Raw genomic sequence first — 17202 nt, forward strand, 5'->3', positions numbered from 1 at the left:
AACTGTTAACGCTGAAGCTGACAAGAATAAAATATTGTGTTGCAATCACCTTGCTCCATGAAGTTAAGCACATGCTTACGGGATTTATGGGAGCAGGGCCTCTGTGCGTGAAGAGTTTGTCACCGCACATCCACAGGCTCTGATTGATTCCAGCTCAGCCTCACAGCCGTGATTGAGAGCAGCCAGGGACGGCAGCCACAAATACTCAGCCTCCACAATAACTCACAGCATCTCCCCGTGACAAGCCCCATTTTGCGATACCAAAATGCTGCAAAAATGCTGGTGCCCCATGCCACAACCACCCCTGGGCTCCTGCACTAGGAGGTTTGCCCATGGATTCGGGGTGAGCCTCCCATCTCACCAAGCCTCCCTCCTGCTCCACCACTCCTTGAGCCAGGTGGGATCTCCGGAAAAAGCCCTTCTCCTCCATCACTGGAGACAAATGGAGCTCCTGCACCAGAAGAAAGGAAATCCAGGAGATTTCTTCATACCTTGGGTTTGATTTTGGGTGCCTGCACACCCATTAACAACCTCAACCGCAAGCGTGGGCTGAGATGCCTGTCGGATCACTGCTGTTTGTTCAGCCACCCCAAAGCTGTATGAGCTGGAGATAATCCAGAGGAAAAAAGGCTTTGCAAATAATATCAATAGTGCAAACACCACCAGGCTGAGCTTGAGTCAGGAACCCAAATCCTTCAGACTGATTAACACATCTCACCTCAAGCTTTTTGCCTTAAACTCCACTTTTAAGTTCATAATTGTTGAAATATTTCTACTCGCCGAGACCCGCTCCTGCCTGCTCACTCTGAATCTCCCAGGCCTCGCTCCCCTTACATGTGCTCTCCCATCTGAAGAGGTCCCTTCTGCTCAACTCCATCTGTGCTGAGAAATTCGTTTACCACGTGCATCTGCTAAACCGTTCGATGGCAGCATCTAGCGTGACACGCAGTGGTCAAGGTGGAAATATAGAGATATGAAAACGAGTCATCCTGTGCTTTGAAAAGTGCTGGGATACGTGCTTGTGGCTCTGAAAGCAGCGTGCTGTACACCAGTCTGCTTCAGCCCCCGAAAGCATGGATGTTCCCAATGAGCTGAGCTGTTAGTGAAGGATCTGGCTGGTAAAAATACCCTGGACATGTTTTTAGGATCATGTCTTGTTTAGGATCTTCTTTGTGCATGTGCTAATGCTCCACCAATCGTCTCTCCTGACTTTTGCTGGGTGCTTAAATGTGAGCACCTTTCTGCTCGATGAAATGGGTGCTGGTACCTCGGCCTCTCCAGCTCACAGTTCGCAGCGTTTGGGCTCAAAGGGACACTGCTTTCCCCCTCATCACTCCCTCAGGGACAGGTATCTCTGGCAGAGCGGCGAGAGGCTGGGAGACTCACCCATTCTCCTATGACACTCAGTTTGGTTTCGGTAGAAAGCCCCAGCTCAGGACACAGCACAGCGAGGCCTGCTGCTGCTGCTTGGTGTGCCCACGTCTACAGCAAATTTCATGGGAGTCACTCTGAGAAGAGCGATGTCACCCCCAAGGAGGAAACGTGTCCTTGTCATCCCACCTCTAGTGGAGCATGTCCTCCATCTGCACAGAGCAGCTACAAGCTGGAACAGCAGATACATCAGTATCAACTTGTGCAGAAGGCTTGCTCCGTGCCAGCACCTGCGTGACACCACGCTGAGCAATATCATCCCTGAAATACAGAGATGTGCAACAGCAAGGTCCACACCTCCAAAGACCCAGCACATGCTGACCCTTACTCCACCCCAACCAGCACTACAAATAAGGTCACGTCAACATCGCATGGCTGCAACCCACATAGTTGCAATCCAAATACCATAATTATTTTACCAAGGACGACAGGGGAGGTAAACAAGCAAATGGAGCAAGGCATTTTGCCCAGAAAGCCTCTGAGATACCAAAATTCAGGTCAGAGGTCTACAGGCAGTTGCAGGCATTTCCAGAAGATGATCTGTGTTTTCCAAAGCCCTCTTCCAGCCAGACCACCAGCAGTCCCCTGACCTGGGAGCTGGCTTCATTCAGGAGTGAGTGTGCTTAGACAGTGTTTGGCTCAAAGAGCAAAGCAAACAGAAAAGTCATGCTCTGTGAAGGTTTTCATGAATGGCTTCCTCCATTCCCCTTTCACTGTCTCATATGCTTCTCACCAGCAGAGGAATCTGTATGCAAATCACCCTCCTGATTAAATGCAGAAGCAGACAACGTTACAGGGAATTAGGCAGCATAATAAATGGGTTTATACCTTAAAAAAATGCTGTGGAACAAGGAATTGCAGTGATAGCCCAAAGGCCACCTTCATGCCCCGAAGGCGAACAAACCAGGAAGACCCAAGTGTGACACCAGCCAGATTTTATAACAATTTATGTCAGAACAATGAATTTGGATTTCTACCAAATTCATTATTGGCAGTAAGCAAGTAATTCAGCACAGCCCTGGTGCAGCGCACTTTTCTGCAGAATCTGCCAGCAAGCTGGCTTCCAGCTCTTGCAGTCAAAGAGGTGACAAGAGGGGTTTGCAGGTACCTCCCACAAAGGCTCTCACCTGCCTGGGGCAGTGCGATGTTCTCAGCCCCCAGCTTAGCCCCGTGCACTGACATCAAAGTGCCTCTGAGCTGGCACATCCCTGCTGTGGGGCTGGTGACCCGGGTTAGGGCGAGCGGAGGTGCGGTGGGGGAGGACAGGTAAGCTCTGAACCTTGTGTCTCCATGTTTACTCCCTGCTTGTTCCTTGCTGAACTAGCCTGAAGAGGCCAACCTTCCCAGGTGGATATATCACCCTGGAGGTATGCTCCGAGACCACGAGTGGGTCTATTGAAGAGTACTGAAGAGCATCAGCAACTTCTGGCTACTGCTGCTCCATGCCCGATGCAGGACAGTGCGTAAAATAGTTTCTTTTAGCCAAGCTCCAAAGTTAAGCACATGCTTAAACAGTTTTCTTGCATAAAGATGCATTCCCAAATCAGACTGTTAGTCTAGATTAATGCCGGCCAGCTACAGATGAACTTCTCTGAGTCATTCCCTGGAGACATCAGGTCTCCTAAAATAGCAACAACAACAGAATCCATAGAAAGGCTTGAATATTTCGACTGAAAGCTATCATCACAATGCTTTACGTAAGTGTGGCGAACACGCCACCCTCCCCAGACTGAACTAAGGATTCGCTTCAGGCCAGGGCACTTTCGCATTTCAGTCTCAGACACTGGGAAGCGCAGCCCTGCCGATGCTGCTGACATTGCCTGATGCAACACACTCTCTTATTTTTTTTCTTCCCCTGCAATTTTAATACAGTGAAACTACTTGAGGAAAAGTCCAGAGATACTGGAATCAATCAGTGTTGTCAGAAAAGTGGTGGCAACAGTTGGCACTTCAGAGGTTTGCATGGGGAAAGGCAACAAACCCTGCTCAAGACCGTGGAGGCTTCGTGTAGACTGGCAGCAGCTTTGAGACAAGTGGAAGAAAACTTGAACACAAAGAATGACAGGGGCCATTTTCCCAGATGTCCAACACAGGTTGAAACATAGGTGTTGTCCTCCACAGCCCTTCTTGCCGTGTGATGTGGATGGAGACAGAGAAGGGTCAACGTCCTGGAGCAATGATGCTCGAGTCAGAAGAATCATGAGGCAGCAGCTTGGCATGTGCTGTCATGCTGAACTGGGGTCCTGCCACATCTCCAGAGGGAAAACAAGGAACAAGTGAGGATTGTAGGGAGCCTGAGGGCACCAACAGTCCTCAGTTGCCCCAGTCAGCCTCACTTGGGACCTCCACCCATGACCCATTGCTCCAGAAGCTCTATTTAAGCTGAGGTCTGGGCAGCTACTTTTTTTTCTTGGGTTGTCCTGTAGGTGTATCTGTTCTTAGGCTTTCCCAGATTGATCTTAGAGTTTTCTTGGTGCCTTGCTTTTACTGGGTGACGCCTGGACTGTTGATGGGCCCCATTGGTGCCACCAGTACCACGCTCTGCTTGCCTGGCTGTGGGGCTGCACCCAGCTGGTAAGCTTGTTGCCTGGCCCATGTTGTGCCTGTCCTTGGTTCCTGGTTCACCTTCCCTCAGGTGGGTAGGTGGTCTTTGTTGTTCTACAGGGTCATAGAAGAAGGATGCAGTGCTGTGTAGGTGTTAAGCTTACAGCAACACCATCTGGCTCTCTTTGGCCCCAATCCTGATGGAGCCCAGCTCCCTTATCCTTAGGTGACCCTTAGTCCCCTGCCTGCCTTCCTCCACTTGAGATCCCCTATCAATTTTTATCAGTCTCATGAAATTTCCACAATCCTGTTTAGACCCAAACCTAATTGTGATCCCCTCCTGCTGCTTGGCATCCCCAAAACCTTCACTGGTACCTTGCAGGCTCCTTCAACCCTGGTGAGCACCTTCCTCCATCCCTCTCCAACCCCACTGAAATTCCCCTATGTCCTCCCAGCTCTTCTCCTTTCACGAGCACTCCCCGGCTTTCTGCTAGTGGTTTTGTAACATTTAACAGCAAGTTCCTTGAGGGTTTTTCTGCAAAGTACTTTTTTCCTGTTGACCCTGGTTCTCTCTATGCTGCTCATGGGAGGGACAATCCTGTAAATTCCTCACCAGACCCTTCCATGGTTGCGTCCTGCTCATGCAAAGTGGTTTTTCATCTTGTGCTAGTGTGATGGGGCTATCTCCCTTATTGTGCATTCTCCCATGGCAATTGTTTAATTTCCTGCTTGCTCCCCATGCCTGTGGCTTGTCTCCTGGCACTCCTGATAGTTTCGAGTTTTCTGGCAGCTTCGCTGCTTGCTCAGGAGGGCTGGGACAGCAGTTTTTTAATAATTTGATGGAGCTGGTTCCTGTATAGGAGCTAGTAGGGTTGTGCTGGCAATTAGATGGGTAAGACCTGGGCTTAAGGGTCCTTATTTGACTTGGGAATTGCTGAGGAATGCAGAGCTGGGAGGGAAGAGGCAAAAGAAAGAGTTCATCCGAGGTTGAGCTTTTCCTTGCAAAAGCCAAACCCTGAGTGGAAGGCATCTCTGCAGCACTTCACTGTGAGGCTCCACCATGGGATAAAGCCCTTTTTTTGTACAACCCAACCAATGTTTCACCTGCCACCTATATAATACCATACCACTGGAAGCCTGTGCAAGGGCTCATTTACATCCAGGGTCATTCATAAAAATGCACGGTACCAAGGAGAGATGCCAAAACCCAAGGTGGATCCAAAGCACGTGCACAGCTGGAAAGCGGTGGAGGTGAAATACGTGTTTTCAGTCATTAATCTTCTCCTCAAACCCAAAATCAAGCTGCTGAGACTCGCCAAGGCCACCCTCTGGCGGCAGGGAGCTTGGCGGAGGGACTCTAAATTTCGAGGGCCGGGGAAGAAACGACCCTCGGCAGGGAGCTTGAGGGTTTTGCGGATTTATTTAAAAGCAAAGAGGCGCTTGCTTGACTAAAGCCGCTCCCGGCCTGGGGTGAGAGCTGGTGGGCGGCCGCCTGAGGGGGCTGTGAGGGCGTTCGTGGCCCGGGGGAGGCGGGCCCGGCCCCGCGGGGCCGAGCTGCCATTTCGCGGGCGTCCCTCCCGCGGCGGGCGGCGCCGCCCCCTCCCTCAGGCTGCGGGGCGCGACATGGCGGCGGGGCGGGCGCTGCGGCTGCTGCCGCTGCTGGCGGCCGCGGCTACGGTGGTGCTGGAGCCGGCGGCCGCCGTGTGGCCGCAGCCCCAGGTCGAGGGCTACCCGCCGGGCCGCGGTCGCTGCTCGCTGCCTCCCCGCCGCTTCCGCTTCGCTTACGCCGCCGGCTCCGCTGTGGGGCCGGGCTGCGCCGTGCTGGAGGCGGCCTTCCAGCGGTACTGGGCGCTGCTCTTCGCCGCCGCCCGCCCGACCGGTGAGGCGGGGCGGGGGCTGCCGGCGGGGCGGGGGGGCTCTGCGGCCCGCTGGAAGGGTGTTTGACCCTTTCACGTGTGGCTTTATTCTTTAAAAAAAACCCCAAAAACCACAAACCCAAACCCTCGTTTATTTGGGGGGCTCAGACCATGGGGTTTGTGTGGTGGTCTGCTTTTTGACCCCCTTATTTCCTCAGTTCGGCAGGGGCTGGTGGCGAGGGGAGGTGGTGGCTGTGGTCTGGTGGCGCGGTGGCTTGAATCGAGTCTCGTAGCAAAGGGCAGCGTTGCGCTCGTACGTGGACGTCAGTGCCTGTGGCACGCACATTTTAAAATAAAATCTAATCCTGTTTGGCACAGTGGGCACTAGTTGTCTTCCGTTTCTTTCAAGGAGTTAGGCTTTTGCTATCAAGAGTTTGCTCTTTCTGTCTCATTTTTTATCTCCTCCAGATCGTGTTTCAGCTCCCCAGCACTTCGTTTTGCTTCCTTTTCTTGCAACTGCAGGGAGAGCTGCTGCCACCGGTGTTGCAATTGTTCCAGCTTCAGTGCTTTTTTGCTCATCTTGGCTCTTCCTTTTTCTAGCAGTTCTTGGTATCCAGTGTGAAGCTTTACCTTGAGGAAAGACTTTTGTTGCTTCACGTGTGTTTCTTCTAAGTACGTATTTGTGCCGTGGGGTTCTCTCTGCCAAAGTTAAGCTGTTACGCATCCCGAGGCAGCATGGCTTTTCTGGCAGAGATTCATCCTGAAATTGTAGGGTGAGATGAGGAAAGGCAAAAGCTTTAAGAGCCTGGGCTTGATTTGTTGACAGGTTGTAAAGGTTTCTTGGGCCTGGACTTCTTGATAGCACCCATTGCATGTCTGGGGTGAAATGCAGGAAATTCTCTGGCTGCATTTGCAGAGGCAAACACAGGCTGGGGAGCCGGCCACGCACGGATGCTCAGTGCCTGCGTGGGTCTGCGGCAGCCTGAAGTGCTATATCTGGGGAATATGAAACGCTTCATTCATCAAAAAGAGCTAGTAACTCTGCCTCCAAGCATTTTAAATGCCAGTGTGAACTCTGCCGCCACTGATCAAAGCAGAGAAGGGTAACAGTGTTGGAAGCCGCTTTGCTTCGTCTCAAGCGCATCGTGCTTTGACAAAGGCAAGTTTGAAACACTGAGAAGAACTGTTTGGCTTATTTTATTTCTTCAACTCTTGTAAGTAGCAATAGAAATAAATCTTGATTTGGGAGCTGAGAAGACTCCTCTTGTTTCTTTTTTGCTGCTAGGAGCTAAACTTTAAACAGCTGATACAGTTATTCACATTTTCCTGTTCCTCTTGGAGGGGAAATATGACCATCACATCGAGCAATTTTGTGTGATCTCGAGATCAAGCTTATACTCATCACTTTCCATACACTCTGCTTTATGACACTCAAACCACACAATTAATTTTAGGGCTTTTTTCCCCTCTTTGCCTTCCTTATTTTTTTAAACATGGGTGGTTAGTAAGAACAGGCAATGGAAACCCTGGATGGAAAGAAATAGGTTCTATTAATAGAGAAAATAAAAGGCAGAAACCATTTTCTGTCTGTTTTGGAAAGCTGCTGTGTCAGTTCAACAAGCAAGCAAGATTATGTCCAAATTCTGCCTTCATCCTGGACTTCAAGCATGAAAACAGAGACTAATTTAAGTTAGGAGGGACATATGGGGGTCTTTGGTCAAGCCCCTGCTCAAAACAGGGCCAAAGCTGGAGTTAGAGCCAACTTTGCAGTTGGGTCAAGCTTTTCAGGGCTGTGTCCAGCTGAAATTGTGGTATTTCCAAGGATGGAGAACTGACCCCTTGCTGAAGTGTTTGACCACCCTCAAGGTAAAGAATTTTTTTCCTTCTCTCTGATTGCGATTTCCCTTGTTGCTTTTCCCTTGTCTCTTGTCCTTAAGCTGGGCAGCTCCTAAACGACTCCAGGAGAGAGCCAGGACCCTGTGTGGACCTCAAGCCAGGACCCTCCATCTCTGATGTCTTCCTCCTGCTAACCTGCTGCAGTCGTTGCGTTAGCATCCTTGTCTTCCAGTCTTTGACCGTAATTAACTTGACGTGTGCCTTCACAGTGCTCTTTTAAACCATGAACTTCAGCCTTTGTGGTTGATGTGTCACTGATCCCTGCTGCGCCCATCTGCATTGCCTTCTAGGTGTGATAGTGGTGGTGCCTGCCTGCTCCTTGGCCGAGGAGGCCATATTCGGGTTTGGCAGTGTCTCCCTGGGCGGGTTTAAACATAGTGTGTGGTGGTGGGATCAATTCTGTTGAGGCTTCTTAATAGAATGAGTATTTCCCGTGTCCCCAGGCTTGATAGTGGCTGTCCCTGGTGAGCTGCTGTCTTGCCGAGCAGAGGGAGCAGGTCTTGCTGTGCTGGTGCGCCAGCTCTCACATCTGCGAGGTTGCCTTGGCTACCGGCTCGTCTGTAACAGAGAGGAAAGCTCAAAACAGAGGGCTATCTTCAAGCCATTTCCCTTTTCTCTGCAGAGGTTTTGCCATTCCTTCCTGGAGAAATGTGGGGGTTCTGGCTCCTGCGAGCTTTGGAGCACAGGCTCTCTGCATTTCACCTGAACGCTGGTGGTGCCATGGTCTCTCTGAAGTCTGCTTGGTGCCTGGCTTCTGACCAGGCTCGCTCAAAGCCAAGATTTTTAATTTTTAGTGACCATATTGAGCATTGGCTGTTCCTGGGAATGCTGTGAGGGTGTAGGCGTGGACCTTGGCTGTGATTAGCAGGGTCCCACCCCACTAACCCATGCTCCTCCTGGCCAGAGGCTGCTGTGAGTAGCCCCATGCATCTCAGCGAAGGCTGAACATGTCCCTTTTGGGTTGGGGGAGTGACTCCAGTGAGGACTCAGGCCTGTGCATCCTTGGAAGTGCTCCTTCACATAGGGAAGCGTGGCTAGAGCTCCTGCTTGGGGTCTGAATGTGACTGGGTTTATTTTTCTAGCTGCTGCGCCTGGGACCTGCTCTGCAGAAGGTGAAGCCTTTCTGTGCTGGGTGGGACTTCTTGGTGGCCTCTAACTCAGCCCAACTTTGCAGTATGCTTGGATTCATTCTCCACCCTTTTTTACAGGGTTTCTTTGCCCTTTCTAAGAAGTGTGGGTAGGGTAGCAGAGCTCTTGGGTTTGTGCTTTTTTCCCGGTGCTGGGAGAGTTTGGAAACATGAAGCTCTTCACCCCCACTGGGTAAGATTTGAGTAGTCGCAGCTGTAGCTTAGAGCAGGGGCTGGTGTCCAGGAAGCCTTGGGGGCTGCTACTGGACCACACTCTGATGTCTCTCCTCTTCTGTGTGCTCCTTTAAGCTCCACTGCGAAGCCTTCCCTGGGGGGCTTCCTCAGCAGCAGACCTTCTCTGTGCTGAAGGTTAGGGTCAGCTCATGTGCTCCTGGTTGCCTGTGTTGAAAGAAGCCCCTGCTTAACACCCCCGTGCCTGCTCTGGGGTGAAGGGGGGGGTGTGTCCTTTTCTGCCACATGTATTAAAAGTCCACGTACTCCTGCGCCTCCATCGCTAGCTGAGCGGGGAGGATGGCGATGGACGGAAAGGAGGGAAAAGAGCGAGGATGGGGTTGATGTCCGTGGTCTGTGTCCTTTGCAGAGAATGAGCCATCCTGGGGGATGCCCTGCACTCAGCTCCTGGTCTTTGTTGCCACACCGGGCTGTGATGGGTTTCCCAGCCTGGACTCCAAGGAGAGCTGTAAGTACAGAGGTTGGGAGCAGGAGTGACTGGAGAGGGAGCGTGGCTGTTTCTGTGCCCCTCAGAAATAGCACTTTGCAGCACTTACCCCCAATTTTAGGGAGCCAGCCATCCTTACTGTGTTATTGAGAAACTGGGGAAAGGAGGGAGCAACTTACCTGAGGATGCTGATAAAGCAGTGGGAGGAGTTTAAAACAAAAAAAGAAACCCCAAAATCTGTTCTCTGGGATCCCAGGGTGCAGTCCTGTATCAAAACTCCTGCCTGGTGCTGCTGCAACCCTGTAGCTGGGGCTGTTGTGGCCCATAGCAGTGTGTGATGGAGCGTGGGACCTAATACTAGCACCGGCCCCTCTGATGCTGTGTTTCAGATAAGCTGTCTGTCTTGGAAGGCTCCTTGCTGCTCTCTGCGGATGCTGTCTGGGGAGCTCTCAGAGGTGAGGTGTGCTTTCTGTGGGGCATTCCCGCTCTCCCTGCCTCAGGCCTATGGGGATGTCTCTCTCTGCCTCTCTCTTTCCGTAGACTTATTTGTTAATTGAGCTCTGTTCCTTTGGGGGAATCTGTGCTGAGAAAGGGACTGTGTGTGGTTTTCCTGCAGGCCTGGAAACATTCAGCCAGCTCGTTGGGAGAGATGAGAACGGCACGGTGAGTTCTGGCCTCACCTCCTGGGGGCAGTCAGCTCTCCGTAATGCTCCTGCCTCTGTGGGGACAGGCTGAGGATTGCTGGGATGCTTGAGGTGAGGGGGGTACCAGCAGCGCAGCATGGCCTTGCCAAGGGCCAAGTCAAGATTCATGAATCCAGCCAGAATCCTGCCTTCTGAGCGAGTAAAGCATTGCAGCTCTTTCTGGCTAGCTTGCACCCTGGGTAGTGAGGGTACCCCTCCTTGTCTGACCAGCCCTGGGGGACAAAGGTAACCCTGATTGTCTCCTGCTAATGGTTGTGTTGCCCAAAGCCCTGCTCACTTCTTCCTCATGTTCTCTGCGTGCAGTACTACATCAACAAGACAGAAATTGTGGATTTTCCCCGCTTCCCTCACCGGGGACTGTTGCTGGACACGTCTCGTCACTACCTGCCCCTGAGAGCCATCCTGGAAACTCTGGTAGGGTGCCTGTGCTGGGAGGTGAGGTGGTTTAGTTGGGTGTCCCTTCCTCTGCAACAACTGAGGGCTCCTTGAATGGCCTGGAGGGCTTTTGGGGTTTTTTTGTGTTGCTTCTTTCCAAAGGTCCTAGGAGCTGTCTAATGCATAGGCTACTGCATCTACATCTCATTGAGGAAGAGCTTGTCAAACCTAGGCTTTTTGAACAAAATCAGCTTGCTTGTCCCTAGATGAAGCAGCAGGCTGGGGTGGGATGCTGCGTGACCTCAATTCTTAATACACAGACGTGCATCACGGAAAGATGCTTCTGTGCTGTAGGTCCTGCCCAGTGCCCACGGCTGGGTTTGCTCACAGTGTAACTCTCAGCTGCCTCGTCTGAGTGATTGCTCAGCTCCCGTTGTAAATAGGATAAGGAAGAAAACCCTGAGGGGTACCTTGGATTCTTGCAATCCAGATTACTTTTCGAGGCTGGGTTGTTTCTGGGGCAAGGGAAAACACTGGCTTCGTCCCAGCCACGTTAGATGGAGGTGGGTGGTCATTCTGTGTTCTTCCCAAGCAGAATTAAACTTCCAGGTCTCCACCATTGGTTCAGTTATAGGGAGAACAGGGATTTTATTGTGAGCAGAAGCACTACTGGCCCTCTGCAGCTCTTTGTGGTGCTGATGTGTTTGAAGGGAGGTGTCTGAATCCCTCTTGGATCCTGGGGAGCATTTGAGGACTTTGCTTTCTTTGTCCTTTTGGAGCACAAGGACCTTGTCCCCTTTCTCTGGCAAGTTGGGTGATCTTTCAGAAGGGACAAGGGCGTGTTCATCTTTGTTCCTGTTCCTTTCCAGGATGTCATGGCTTACAACAAGTTCAATGTGTTTCACTGGCACATTGTGGACGACCCATCTTTCCCCTACGAGAGCTTGACTTTCCCAGAGCTCAGCAAGAAGGTAACCCACCCCAATCACCATGTAGTGCGCAGCCCAGGGCAAGCAGATCCCTCCCTCGGCACTTGAGCAAGGCTCTGAGATTTCCTGTGTTCCCCCAGGGAGCCTTCAATGCTATGACCCACGTGTACACAGCCAGTGACGTGCAGACAGTGATTGAGTACGCCCGGCTGCGTGGCATCAGAGTCATTGCAGAGTTTGACACTCCTGGGCACACCCTCTCCTGGGGTCCAGGTGAGGAGCAGACCCTGCCTGCTGCTGCTGTGAGGAGAGTTGTAGTTGTATGGGCGGGAGGAAGGGGATCTGCAACCTGGATCCCAAAAGCCAGGTGTGGGCAGCTGCATCCCACGGGCTGGCTTTGAGGAGAAGCAGAGCATCGTCTGGGGGAAGTAGGACCCAATGGTCTGACTTCTGGACCAATATTCAAAGGGAAAAAGTTTCCATCTCTTCTTGAGTCCAAGCTGGGTGACTTTTTGGGAACGCCTGCTCTGCCAAAACCAACATTATGGGCAATTGCAAGCATCTTGCGTTTAACCAAGCTTCCTTGCTCTGCTCAGCCACGCGCCAGTCCTGACACGCTGCTCCCTGCTCCAAGTACTGCAAGTGTCTCCTCTTCCATGTCTGGAAGCACGAGAAGCCCCAGGAAAACGTTGCCCTGGCTTGCTCTCTCCTTCCCCTGCCTCCAAATGCCATGACCCGCACTGGAGTACACCCTGTGCACGTGGTTGCAACCAAAACTGTGGCTGCCACCCTTCCCTGTCTGCAGCGGGTGCATGAAGCTGAGAGAGGGTGTGGGGGACTGCACCATCGTTATCTTTCCCCAGCAGGTCTGTGTGTGGTTTCCCACAGGAATATCCCCCAAAAAGCAGTGGGGAGAGATACCAAGGAGACACCTGGGAAGGGTAGAAACTAGCATCCTGCAAGGATTTGGTGTGTCTGTGTCCCATCCTCAGAGTAGCTGTTGCGCGGGGGAAAGGGGTGTCCAGCCTAAAAGACTCGAGCTCTGATCTCACTTGGAAGTGTGTGTTTGGGGCGGTAGTGGATGTGCGTGGGGGGAGACCAAGATGAGTGCAGAACACAGATCCCTCCCCATCAGATCAGGCTTCCTGAGCCAGAGATCATGTTTCTGCTGCTGTGATTGTGTCTTGTGTGCCATGCCCAGGTCTTCTGTCTTCACGACTGGCACTGGGCTGTGCTGAGAAGGGTCTGGGGGGTTATACAGTGCATATGGCCACATTTAGCCCCTTCCTCACTGTCCTGTGTTTGTTATGAGCCAGGTGCTCCGGGCCTCCTGACTCCCTGCTATTTGGGCAAGGATCCTTCTGGGACCTATGGGCCCATCAACCCCATTCTTAACAGCACCTACCAGTTTGTGACCAGTTTGTTTCAAGAGGTCAGCGCTGTGTTCCCAGACTTCTTTCTTCACCTTGGTGGTGATGAGGTGGACTTCACCTGCTGGTGAGTCTGTGATCAGTCTGGATGGGGACTGGGGGGAAAGTATCTGGGGCTGGAGCCGCAGCCCATTGCTTTTTGGTCGTGATCATCTGCAGATCTTTGGTGTCCTGCTCCCCCAGGCTCTGTGTGTTGGTGCCTGGGGTTTCTGTGTGCATGGTGACACTCGTTGTGGGAAGCTGCTGGTGCTGGTACAGCCACAGCTCTCGGAATGTGTGGGCTAGTCTTGGACCGATGTGGGAAGGACTTGGCCGTGTCTTGGCTTTACTCCAGAGCTTGGGTTGCAGTGCTTTTACTCTATTCTCTTCTCTTTGGTACACAGGAAGTCCAATCCGAAAATTCATGCCTTCATGAAGGAGATGGGCTTTGGCGAAGATTACAAAAAATTAGAGTCGTTCTACATCCAGAGGTAAGGATGGTTGCATCCTGGGCCTGCAGCTGCAGCATGTGACCAGCACAAGTGTCTTCTGCTGTCTCAGGGATGCTAGATCTCCTTTTCAGGAGCATGCCCATTGTAGCCTGTCTCCCTGACCCCAAGGGGATTAGCCTAGCTGCGTTTCATTGGGAGATTGACCACAAAAAAGCCCGGGACTGAGGAGAAAGAAGCCCCGTAAGGGGCCATGCTTTCTCCCTTCTTCTTCAGAAGTACCTTCACATCCCACTGTGGGAGTTGGGAATATTGGGGCTGCTGCTTTGGCTGCATGCAACCAGCAAAGAGAGGGGAGTGTAATTGGAATGACCCAAAACTCGATGCTCTTTCCGCTCCAGGCTTCTGAATATCATCTCTTCCCTCGGCAAAGGTTACATTGTGTGGCAGGAGGTCTTTGACAACAGAGTGAAGGTGAGAGCTGCCTGCTTTCCCTAATGCAGTTGCCTGTGCTGGGGTGAACAGCACCAGCAATCCAGCCAGACGCACTGGTGTGCTCTGGTGGTACTGTGCTGGGGGCGGCAGGCGGTACTCTGTTATGGGACTGGGCTTGATCTTGAGATGGTGCTGCTAGTGAGCTGCCCTCATGGTGGCTTTGTCACACTGCTGTCAACGGTCTCTTCCCTCCATATATACAGGTGTATATACACCTCCAAGAGGCAGGTTTTACCCCTGCCCAGGACACTCTGCAAATGGGCTTATCCCTCCCTCTGCTTCTGCAAACCAGATGGGAAGTGGCTCAAAAGTCAAGCCAAAGTCTGCTTCAGTTTCCCTTTGAGGGTGTTCGGAGCTGTGGATGAGTCAGAACACTCTGCTTGCAGGGGGAGGTGCTCTTGTTGTTGCACTGATCCCGTGCATGGGGTTCACTTGTGCTCTTCAGGTGAGGCCAGATACCATCATCCACGTGTGGAAGGAGAACTCCATACCGTACATGGAGGAGATGGCGAATGTCACCAAGGCTGGCTACCGGGCTCTGCTCTCTGCCCCCTGGTACCTCAACCGCATCTCCTATGGGCAGGACTGGATGGCAGCCTACCAGGTGGAGCCCTTGAAGTTCGAAGGTGTGTTCCTTGCATCCCCTTCCCGTATGGCAGCTGACTTGTCACTCGGAGGTAGCACCAGGGTTGGCTGTCTTGCTAATCTGTTCTCTCTGCTGCTGTGAAGGTGCTTGAGGGACTGTGTCCTTGGTTCCTGTGCTATGTCCTGTTCCCTTGCTGCCAGCAGAAAACAACTCTGCTCTCCCCCAGCCTGGGGTTTGAAGCAGGGGCTTCCAGAAGGGCAAGTTACTGCCTCTGTAGCTGAGCCACTCACTGCTGTTACAGGCGCCTCTGTGGGCAGGGTGCTAAGTCACCCTGTTATTTTACAACACCCCATCACCTGAATGCTTTGTCCTCTGGCAGGCAGCCCTGAGCAGAAGGATCGGGTGATCGGCGGAGAGGCGTGCATGTGGGGTGAATACGTGGACGTCACTAACCTGGCCCCCAGGCTCTGGTAAGGGAAACTGTGGGGAGGTTAGCTCGAGTCGCGTGGAGCAGGGCTCAGGCCCCTCTCCTTCACCACTGAGCAACATGTGCCAAACGCTGCAGGTTTGGTCTGCGCGTGGTGCTTGTCCCTGTCCCCTGGCAGCGCCTCTGTGCTAGTAACAGCTTCACTGAGGCTTAAATGAGGGTTTGTAAGACTAACGTGCTCCTGTACAACCTGCTGCTGCAACCAGTATGTGTTCATTGCTGGTCTCTCCTGTCACCTGGTGCACTCCTGATCCACATGTCTGTAGGACTGGATCTTTTGATATACAGAAGCCATGAGCCTTTGTGTGGTGAAGGACTTTGTTCGGGAAAGTGTTGGGAGCTCAGGGCTTTGTGCGAGAAGCTTTCGAACTCCCCCCTGACCCGAGTGCCCCTGTCCCTCGTTACTCAAGGCCGAGAGCTGGGGCCGTAGCCGAGAGACTGTGGAGTAACGCGACTGTCAGGGACCTGCAAGATGCCTACGTGCGGCTGGCCGACTTTCGCTGCAAGCTTCTCAGGTAACCGTCCCTCCTCACAGCCGGATGCTGGCTCATGGGGACATTGCAAAGGCCACCCTCTCCGGGATTTGACCCTGGGGAGGGCAGCAAGGGTGAAGTGGTCTTTCCCTGGTGCAAAGTGACCCTTGTTTTTACTGAAAATCCCGAGCCTTTCTCCTGCCTGCGTGTGGGCAGAGCTTGCTTTGTGCAGTGCTGGAAGAGAGCCCCTGCTGCTGGCGTGGGTTGGTGGCTCTGCTGAGGAGAGGGCTTCGTGCCGAGGAAGGGGGACCCGTCAGCTATTGCCACTCCTCCTGCAGCACCAGCTTCCCCAGGGAACCTGCCCTTTCCCCGTGCTCCTACACGTGAGCAAAAAAACAGTCTATAAGTGCAGGATGAAAATGGCTTCCTCCTCGTCACATCTGAAACAGGGCACCGATGGCCACCCTGTACTCCTTGAACCACTCAAACCTGACCGTGGGCTCTGCCTGTGCCCTCTGCCTGATGCCATTCCTCTGCTCTCTTTCCAGGCGTGGTGTCCAGGCGCAGCCTCTCTACATAGGATACTGTGAAAATGAATTCGGCGGGTTTTGAAGGGAGAATCTTGCTGCCCTCGGTCACTTTGCACGCAGGAGGAACGATCCCTCTCTCTCAAAAGCTGCTGGCTTGGCAGAGGGACCCCTTCCCACCCCCAGCTTCTGCTCTTGCTTTGTTGCAATGAACTTTTTTTTTCCTTAGTGTGCACTCTTCACCTCTTTTTCTATTTTTATTTCTTTAAATCTATAAATAAATGACCCTAAAGAGGAAAAAAGGTGCCTTTTCATGCTCAGCTGGAGCTTGGGAGACTGTGCAAGGGTTATTGTTAGCAGGAGATGAGTAGGGCTTGCTCCGGAGATGCCGATGGAGGAACATCATCCTGGTGGCTCCAGAGCTTGTTGGGTGCCTGCTCAGCTGGATAAACGGTGTTTAATCTCTGCCATTATCACAGACTCTGTCCCTGCAGAGAGAAGGTGATGAAAAGGTGCGGGCTCCCCCAGTTTTTTCACCTTGACCTCCCACCATCTGCACCTGGACAAGGCACTAGCTGTGTCGGGACAGGTGACACCCCACCTTGGGTTTGCTTCTGTGGCCTTCTGTGCACCAGCGGTCAACTTTGTGGTGGTGGTTCCTCTCCTTGTCTCTCTCTCTTCTCTCTCTGCCTACATCCGGGCAGAAGGCTTGCCTGTCTGCAGCCATCTCCTCTTCTGGCTTCTCCCGAGAAGAAGACAGCCTGAAGCTTCTCCAAGGAGACCTTGCAAACCTGGTGTGAGCGGCGTGTAGATATTACGGAGTCACTGCTCAGCTCTTCAATCAGCTGTTGCGTCTGCTCAAGATTTGGCCAAGTGATCCATCCTCCTCCTGTGCTGTTGTCCTTGGGGTGGGGAGCTCAGCTCCAGGTCTCCTACATCCAGAGGGGTTTGGTTTGGATAGTATCCTCCTTGGAGAAGAGAGTGGTGGTGCTGCTGTCCCACGGAGCTGGGACAGCCATGGTTCTTGTCCTTTGATGGTTGGGGTTGCTGCACTGGAAACCCTGTCCAGCTGGAATGGGGTGATCTCTCGGGGAGAAATCCTGGCTGATGGGACTGTTGTATGTGTGTCTCGGTCTTAAATGAGTGAGATCTGTTGTTATGGCTGGAAACCTTTTACTGTTGAACTTTAAAAATACAGTATTAACTTTCCATTAAAAATATTCAGAAATTGTCAA

The 17202-nt window shown here is 52.4% G+C and overlaps 1 protein-coding gene across 1 annotated transcript; it reads left to right on the forward strand.

Annotated features, from left to right (window-relative positions):
- Window positions 1–5571: 5571 nt before the first annotated feature.
- On the forward strand, window positions 5572–17202 carry HEXA (hexosaminidase subunit alpha). The gene is made up of 14 exons (XM_075045718.1): window positions 5572–5854; window positions 9456–9554; window positions 9923–9988; window positions 10150–10196; window positions 10541–10651; window positions 11482–11583; window positions 11682–11814; window positions 12858–13038; window positions 13355–13441; window positions 13801–13873; window positions 14340–14520; window positions 14860–14950; window positions 15378–15482; window positions 15989–17202. Exons 1-14 carry the CDS (start codon window positions 5599–5601, stop codon window positions 16050–16052), a joined length of 1596 nt encoding a protein of 531 aa, XP_074901819.1. The 5' UTR covers window positions 5572–5598; the 3' UTR covers window positions 16053–17202.

Source organism: Buteo buteo, chromosome 13, assembly GCF_964188355.1.
Source record: "Buteo buteo chromosome 13, bButBut1.hap1.1, whole genome shotgun sequence".
Taxonomy (NCBI): domain Eukaryota; kingdom Metazoa; phylum Chordata; class Aves; order Accipitriformes; family Accipitridae; genus Buteo; species Buteo buteo.

Excerpts from the sequence above, each read along its gene's own strand:
- HEXA (XM_075045718.1), top strand. The coding sequence starts at position 5,599 with ATGGCGGCGGGGCGGGCGCTGCGGCTGCTGCCGCTGCTGGCGGCCGCG. Across the intron at positions 13,874-14,339 it reads TCTTTGACAACAGAGTGAAG|GTGAGGCCAGATACCATCAT; the intron begins GTGAGAGCTGCC and ends TGTGCTCTTCAG. Across the intron at positions 15,483-15,988 it reads TTTCGCTGCAAGCTTCTCAG|GCGTGGTGTCCAGGCGCAGC; the intron begins GTAACCGTCCCT and ends CTCTCTTTCCAG.